Source organism: Vigna umbellata, chromosome 4, assembly GCF_029865625.1.
Source record: "Vigna umbellata cultivar VRB3 chromosome 4, Vumbellata_1.0, whole genome shotgun sequence".
Classification (NCBI taxonomy): Eukaryota; Viridiplantae; Streptophyta; class Magnoliopsida; order Fabales; family Fabaceae; genus Vigna; species Vigna umbellata.
This window is the reverse complement of record NC_142168.1, coordinates 50,232,082-50,240,475: the sequence shown is the minus strand read 5'-3', so window position 1 is coordinate 50,240,475 and position 8,394 is coordinate 50,232,082. Positions and strand designations below refer to the sequence as shown.

Below are 8,394 nucleotides of genomic sequence, written 5' to 3'. Positions count from 1 at the left end.
ACTCCTTTAACAAAGAATCCAACCCAAAACAAGTGTAGACAAACTCGACACAAAGCCAAAAGTCCGAAAACGGAGAAAGAAACAACAATTGATTCCCATAATCCTAACTCGATTACAACAGCCCAATACGTGATCGACTCGAAGTACACGTGGTCAAATATAAGAGTAGTTTGGAAGTACACGTGGTCAAATATAAGAGTAGTTTGGTATTTCTAAACACCAAGATACGAAAACCCTGATAAAAGAAAGAGAAGCCCAACATCAAAATAATTCGACGAGTAAATAACTATACTCGGGTATAAAAAAAAGACTCGACCCTGATAGCAGAATGATAGTCCAAAAACCCAACATAAAACAATACAACTTGGCCATAGAACACAGCCAACAAACAAAAAATATCATTTTCTTTTGAATTAAGAATACTTTTAATTAAAAATAATTTACTGATATTTTATATCTTATATGTACCATTTCTTAATTTTACTTATTGTTTAGATATCAATAATATATATTCATTAATTTTTATTTTTAAATTATGTGATGACATGAAGCATTTCAAGAGTATTGAAAACACATTGATTTCTATAATGTAAAAGAATAAGTTACTTGATTGAAAAGAGAAATTTAAATATATTTCAGATATTGGTTAAAAGAAAATGACCGTAAAGATAAATTACAATAGTCATTAGGTAGAGCACTAAATAAAAAGTGTTATGTCTCTAAAATTATTGGATTATCCAAAAATAAATTACTCATATATAGTTGAAAAAATTTATTGATTTTTTTATATTTGAACTCATTTATTTGAATGTAACATATTATATATATTATTTAAAGATCATTCCAACAATAAAATAAAATTTGTATAAAAATATAAGAAAAATAAAACTAATAATATTAATATAGATTTTCAACTCACCTTTGAAATATATAAATTTTCATATACACATTGGTCTAATAAATAATCTTACATATTTATAATAATGGATTATATGGTTGTGGAGAATAACAACACTTAGTCGTATTAAATAAAAATCTATATGGCTAACCATTAGAAATAAAGGATCTAAAATTGTTTCTTAAACTTTAACCATTAGAAATATTCAGAATATATACATCACTTTATGATGAATATATTATTATACATCTAAGCAGTTAAATACAATACCAATACTCCATTTCGGAAAGAAGGCTCGCTGAAAAAAGTTTCATAAAAATAATTAACATGAAACATAAACTCCTACAAACTTGTTTGAAAAACCTTGTAGATGTTAGGTCTGTTCTTCCAGCAACCAAGGAAGAAAAGAAACATGCAATTCAATAGTTGTGAATTAGACTACAAATATAATATAATTTACTAAAATGTAACATCTTAATATAACATTAAAAATTTACCATCATGTTTATTGACAAAAAAAAAATATCATGTAAAATATCTTAAACGACAAGAACAATTCACTTAAATTTAAAAGAAAAGTTAACTTTGAAGAAATATATGTATAAATCTCATCCTTATCTGTAGGACGGTAAATCCCAAATCAAAATGGCATTCTTCTCTCGTTAATAGCGTTAATTTTTTTTTAAGAAACAAAGTTACCTACACATAATCTATTTTTCTGTTTTTATCATATTAAGAATATTTATTTCTTTATCATACCAAGACCTAGATGTTTAGAAAAATACAAAATCGATTAATTTAAACTAAGAATTTAAACATGACATGATGTTGTGTAAGACACTATGCATGTAGATATCATGCAGACAGAATTATAATTCATATACAAAGAGTATCGTAACATCTTGTTTCTAATTACCTTTTCATTTGCGGCAGCAACCTTAAGTTTACCTACTTTCACTACTACTTTTACATGTCTTGAATTTTCGTCCTGAATATAGCTCGGTTTTCTAGACATATTAAGCAAATTTTTCAACCACTTTTAAATGATATTAAGACAACAAAAGTATGAGAAAAAACAAAAGAAAGATGAAGTGGTGAAAGTAATAAAACAAAAAGAAGAATACATATTTTCTAATAGAATTTAAAATACTTACTCAATGTTCAAAAAGCTTCGGCACAAAGAAGAGTCATCAGTTTAAACTTCTTAGACAAATCCAATTTATAATATACAGTGATACATTCTTGAAATCAATCCAAAGAAAAATAATTTAGTAGGTGATATGATTGCATAATCAAATCCTCTAAATGTTTCAACCATGAATTAGTTTCATGACAAGGATGGAGACCTACACCAAAATCATCCATATGAATAGAACTGTCAAGTTAGCTCATCTGATAGAAACAGAAAAAAAAAAAACCAATAGTAAAGTCTGCTCTCAGAAAATTTGAGCTTCCCCAATCAGCTTAAATCGCAGCTTCTGCACCAGAAAACTTTTTGTCAAGATGAAATTGGAGAGCAAACTTCCTGTATTGCTTCTTAATTATTGTATCATTAGCCGTCAGCTCAATTTGAAGAATTTTATACCAGTCCATCTCATTGCCAAACAATTTCTGATCAACAAAGCAATGCACATCATAGACAATAAGCATTTGATTAATATTCTCCAAATCAGGATATAGCTGCTGAGCCTTGAGAGCAAATTTTCGAGCCCCGTTGAAATCTTTGTTTTGCATTTTCTTTTCAGCAATTTCCTTGGCCCTTACAGTCTCTTCTTTATTGCACTCCATCCAAAATTCAAATTTCAAAACCTGAAAGTGAGTCACACGGACAACCAAGCTACATTTAATTTGTAACTCTTACGAGAACAGACTAGCTAAATGCAAGTGCAAATTGTGAACAAATCCTCCAAGACTCCACCAGTCAAGAAAAAGTTACAATCTACACATTCAGATTGACCCTACAAATATTATATAACATGCAATTATAAGATCCCATGTAAAAAATCTTAAAATGGAGTTGTTTTAAACATAAAATTAATGCATCAGTAGATGGTCCACCATATCTTTCGATTTGCTAAGAAAACTTAAAAATTTATCAAGCCCACTGGGTAAGACCCTCGGCCCTTTCGAATAAGAGAGAAGTTATGTTCATCCATACTTTCTGTACTAATCAATTCTTCAAAAATGGCTTCAGCTCCTCCTTCCTTGAGATTAAGAGCCTGATTAAAATTACACACAGAATATCAGTAAAGAAACAATTGATAAATATATTATGAATGGTTGTGACACCATGACTAAAAGCAAGAATTAAGCTTGAACAATAATACCATTTTTTCCAGGGTATATAATTTAATGTAAAAGAAGGGAATATTATTTATGGTCAAAAGGTTCAATCAAATGACCCACTACAAAATCATCTAAAATTTGACTTTTAAGTTGCATGATACTGACAGAAATAATTAATTCCAATTTTGTAACATCCCTCAATAGTATTAAAGGAATTTGCAGATTGTGGTTATTCAATCAGTGAACTATTAAATGCAATTAATAAAAAATACATCAAGAAAAATTGTTAATAAGAAACCACACCTTTCCGAACACTCTCCAAACCCTAAAAGCTGCAAGGCATTCCCAACATCTTTGGGTGGTAACTTGATGTCAAATATTTCTTTTAACTCCATGTTTCTTTCAAGTTCCCATGAGAGAAGTACTTCAGGCTCCTGCAAGAAATAACAAAAAAAAACACGAAAACCATCATGACAAGTTTATCATAAATATAAACACATTTTCACTCACATCAACTTATCATGAATTTGCATAGCTAAACAAGAGATCTCTTTCAACCAAATCTGTCAATCAGAAGGTAAAAAATAGCATACCTTTTTCAGTCTACCTTCCTTTGATAGATTTAATGCTTCTGAAGCCTTCTTAACTGCAAGCATTTCTGCAACTGACTCAAAATCAAATTCCTTGGTACTTCGATATAGGAGACCTGGTACAGTACAAGATATATTTGTGATTTCTTTGAATATCCTCTTGCTAATTTTGGATGGTGTTGCAACTTAAAAAAAAGCTCTGCATTAACATGACCAAAACAATGACATTGAGCTCCTATATATGTACTCTTTCTATGTTCCCTCATCTTCATATATATATATCTTTGATATGAGTAGGACATAGCAGTAACCCTAGTTGAGATTTCTTCCTCTAACAGTGGTGCTAAGCATATTACACTTGTAGGAAAAGTACAAACATCTAAAATAAAGTATTATGCAGCATCCCATAGTCTGCTTTCACAGAGGGTTTACTTTCTGATAAGATTTTATTAAAATAAGATGAATATATTTAATTTAAAGTTGTGAAATATAACACATACAATGAAAAATATTACATGTTATCCTAAGACCCAAGCAGTCTAATAAAAAAAAATAAAAACTATTTGGAGTAATTTTCTACATGAATATGAAAAATTACAAAAGAAGATCTGTTTCAACTTTTACCAGATCATATATTAACATATCTCACCATTTAGATCCATGGAGAAAATTAAAACATGCAACATAAAAACTGCAGCTGTACAGAAGAAAAAGATCAGCACTTAATGTATTACATAAAATCAATAAAGAACATCATGATCTTATGATAGTTAATCTAAACTCTAACAGTAAATTACTTCTTCCAAATTCATCCTAGAATATGCTCTGATCCAATTCATATGTTGAGAAAAGAGAACAAAAGTATGGTTTCTAATGAGAAAAAACAAATACCATTGGAACTATGCTGAACGGATTGCCACCATTCGGCACAAACATGAACCTCAGAGCAAGCAGTGACCGAGTTGGGAGCGACGGTGAAGGATAAAGAACCTGTGACCGGAGAAGACAGTCTCTTCATCGGACATTGAAGAGATGTTGCTGTGTTAATAGCTTCAGCTTCTTTTGTTTCTTTTTGGAAGAATTGTTATCACACAGAACTTTATTATTATTGTTAACAGGTCTTCACAATTATACAGCAATGCACCGATGTTACGGCCAATATGACTACCTGCTCAATATTACGGCCAATACTACTGCCTGCTCATTCAGATATCACGTGATGTTTTTTCTATTAATTATTTTTGAAATATTGTAGGTTGTCGTTAGATAACAGTAAAGTATAAACATTGTTTTATATTATAATATTGTAGTCGTAGAGAACATTTATAATTATCCTTTATTTTATTTTCTTACAAAATCACTTAATTTAATTTAAATTATATATAGATATAGATATAGTTATGGGTGTTAAATTGAATTTTATTTTTACTAATGTTTTGGACTTTTCTTTTTAAGAATGATGATAGATAGATTCTATGTGGTAAGATGTTATTCTTTAGATCCTTTTAAATATTTAAATTTGTTTCATTATGCACATATATTATTTGTAAAAAAACATAACACTTTTATAATTGGTCTTACTTATAATAATAGGTATGAAAATAAATATAAATGGATAGATAGTAAAAATTATGATTTCCAAAAATATTTTGAAAACAATGGAAGTTAAATTTTCATTGAAATCATAATTTTGAACACGGGATTGTTTGTTGTTTATGTTACTTTTTCTATCCATCTTTATATATTTTTCACATAATTTTTATTACTGTGTTTAAATATGAGAAATATATGAATTTGTAATATGAAAAATGATACTTTCTTAAAAGGAATTAAATTTAAATTCAATCTCTTGAACATATGTAAAATTTAATGTCATAAAACTTATTACATAAGAAAATAAAATCAAAGAACAATTTTGTTTCAAAACTAGAACATATTGTAACTACCAAAAGCTAAATTAAGGGTTTAGTGATTTATTATCGTCGATAATTTGATTATATTGTGTTCGATCAACAATGTTGTTTTGTTATAGTGTTATCGGTTTGGATAGCCGGTCGGGGTGATCGGGTTAGTGATTTGTTTGGGTGGTCGGTCTGGTGGTCGACCTAGTGGTTAGCTTGGGTAGTCAGCCTAAATGGTTGGTATGATGGTCAGTTTGGATGATGAGTCTGGTGGTCGGCCTGGTAATCAATCTAATGGTTGGTCTAGGTTGTTGGCCTAGTGGTCAACCTAGGTGGTTGCCCTGGGTGGTCGCCTTGGATAGGTGGCCTGAGTCGTCGGCTTGGGTGGTCAGCCTGATGGTCGACCTAAGTTATAAGTTTAAGATGTCAGCTTGAACGATCAATCTGGATTATCAGCTTGAGTTGTCAGTTTGGATAATCATCTTGGTGGTTAGTTTGGATAGTCGACCTAGATGATCGACCTAGTGATTAGTGTACTATGTCATATTATTTTGGAATTTTATCATACGAATATTGAGTTGCATGGATGTTTTTATTAGTGCAATAAAAGTAGAAAGATTTTTATTTTATATTTTTTAAAGTTTATGATACATGTTAATGATTATTTGACGATGTTCTTTAAAATCTTCATCTTAATAATGATGATGATGATGATGATGATGATGATGATGATGATGATGATGATGATGATGATGATGATGATGATGATGATGATGATGTAAGAGGACAAGGATATATAGAATTCTACAAATAAGTTATGGAATTAAAAATTTTGATTTTTTAATAATTATTATTATTTGATTTTAATTTTTAAATTGGTACGTAGTTGCAAACAAAGGACGTGTATTGATGTAGCAATATAGGTTTGGTTAAGTACTTCCAAAGAAAAAGAATACAGAATCTGGTTTCGCAAATACATGTTTTGCCAAAAGAATATTTGAATTAAAATGGAGATTGAGAACAAACAATGAAGTTATAATAACAATGAAGTTTTAATCATGACTAGAAAAAGAGAATGAAAAAAATCATAATGCTGATAATTACAATTTTTGCAATTTATTGAAGTTTGGATTGATATTTTATTACTTGTAATTAGGGATAACAACATATAAGATCTGATATAGGTAAAACTTATCCGTTATTTCACTTGAAAAAAGAAAAATTTATTATCTAAAATATTTGTTGATTTTTATTTTATATCTACAAAATTTATGAATACTCACAAAAAATTTTATATTTTATAAAATATTAAACAAAATGATCTTTAAAATATATATTTAGTTTGAACAAATTAACTTTTAAATAGTTTGAAAATATAAATTTAAAAAGAGATTGTAAAAGAACTTCAATCTTATATGTTTAAATTTTAAAAAATAAAAATCTATAAAATTAAATTTTAAAATATATTTTCATAATTAATATTAATATTTTGTTTACTAATAATTTTATTTTGATCACTTAAATTAAAAAAAAAGTACTTAAATAAAATGTATTAATAATTATTAATGAATACTGAGTATCTTATAATTGTCGTACCGTTGGTTCAAGGTAATTAAATATTCATATAATATCTATTTGATATTCTATACAAATTTCATATATCTGGAGATGTTTAAATGACTATGGCGACTCTACTGTTTCAAAAAGACCTCCTACTACAAAAAATCTTTTGCACTAATGCTTGTGATATGTTCAATTATTTTTCATGAATACTTCATGAAGTTCCAAATTAGTCTTATTTCATAAACATTTAAAATAACATCTCAAAACCAAGGTTTTGACTACAATTTAAAAAAATATTACAAGTAATAAGTATTAATCATAATTAAGATATTTTTTAGAATCGTATTAGAATTCAACTATCTTTTTAGTTAAAGATAGCCGTCAATAATGAAATAGTTTTTAAATGATAAATCATTTCTAAAATTAAATATTTATACATGGCTAAAACATTTCGTGGGTGTAGTTTCTGGAATAGCATTATTTGTACCCAACAAATTCCTACAAAAATTATTATAAAATAAACAAACTCGTGTTTAAGATAACTTTTTCGAATGCCTTCTAAAATAAAAATCCAATTTTGTATTAACTTCATCATCAATTGGATCCAAAATTTTGCCACTTTCTAGTCCATTGAATGTAGTTTTAAGAAAACTAAAGATATCATTTAACTCATTATATATATGGTAATGTTTCTACCAAACTTCTTTTTTGCACCTATCATTTAGCTAATTATATTCAATTTATTGTAATGTTTCTATCAAAGTGGTTTGCACCTGTCAAGAATCTAACTTTCAAAAGGAAAATTATTTAAAATGGTAACAATATCTATTTTTTGAAATTCATATGGGTTTTTGTAAGTCTAGCTTTATAATAAGTACTTTTGGAAATTATATTACATATTATGGGTATAGTTATATAATTGAAACTGAATTTCTGTAACTGATGCACTAATTTTAAATGCTCTTAACACCTTCATTCAACTTTTTTTATTACTTTTAATAAAACCATTCTCAGGTCATTTGGTTTAGTAAATATGAAGTTATGTTTTTTTCCAACTTAATTTGACTTATTTATCAGGAAAAGTTTAACAAAGAAACACCACCAGATTTGGAAAGGAATGCATGATGATTTTATCTTAAAATTATATCTGATAATT

The 8,394-nt window shown here is 28.0% G+C and overlaps 2 protein-coding genes across 2 annotated transcripts; both read right to left on the bottom strand.

Moving 5' to 3' along the window:
- Positions 1-2,097: 2,097 nt before the first annotated feature.
- LOC148200486 (uncharacterized) lies at positions 2,098-4,850 on the bottom strand. Its single transcript, XM_088111359.1, has 5 exons — positions 4,666-4,850; positions 3,778-3,890; positions 3,488-3,618; positions 3,057-3,117; positions 2,098-2,707 (listed from the first exon to the last, which is right to left on the bottom strand). The coding sequence occupies exons 1-4, from the start codon at positions 4,790-4,792 to the stop codon at positions 3,069-3,071; spliced, it is 420 nt and encodes a 139-aa protein (XP_087967485.1). The 5' UTR covers positions 4,793-4,850; the 3' UTR covers positions 2,098-2,707; positions 3,057-3,068.
- On the bottom strand, positions 2,363-2,686 carry LOC148200487 (dnaJ protein P58IPK homolog B-like). Its single transcript, XM_088112962.1, has one exon. It carries the CDS (start codon positions 2,684-2,686, stop codon positions 2,363-2,365), a length of 324 nt encoding a protein of 107 aa, XP_087969088.1.
- Positions 4,851-8,394: the final 3,544 nt, after the last annotated feature.

Bases quoted from the DNA above. Each gene is read 5' to 3' on its own strand.
- LOC148200487 (XM_088112962.1), bottom strand. From the start codon at position 2,686: ATGGAGTGCAATAAAGAAGAGACTGTAAGGGCCAAGGAAATTGCTGAA.
- LOC148200486 (XM_088111359.1), bottom strand. From the start codon at position 4,792: ATGAAGAGACTGTCTTCTCCGGTCACAGGTTCTTTATCCTTCACCGTC. The intron at 3,891-4,665 runs GTATTTGTTTTT...GTACTGTACCAG, and splicing joins CGTTCAGCATAGTTCCAATG to GTCTCCTATATCGAAGTACC. The intron at 3,118-3,487 runs GTGTGGTTTCTT...AATTTTAATCAG, and splicing joins TTTGGAGAGTGTTCGGAAAG to GCTCTTAATCTCAAGGAAGG.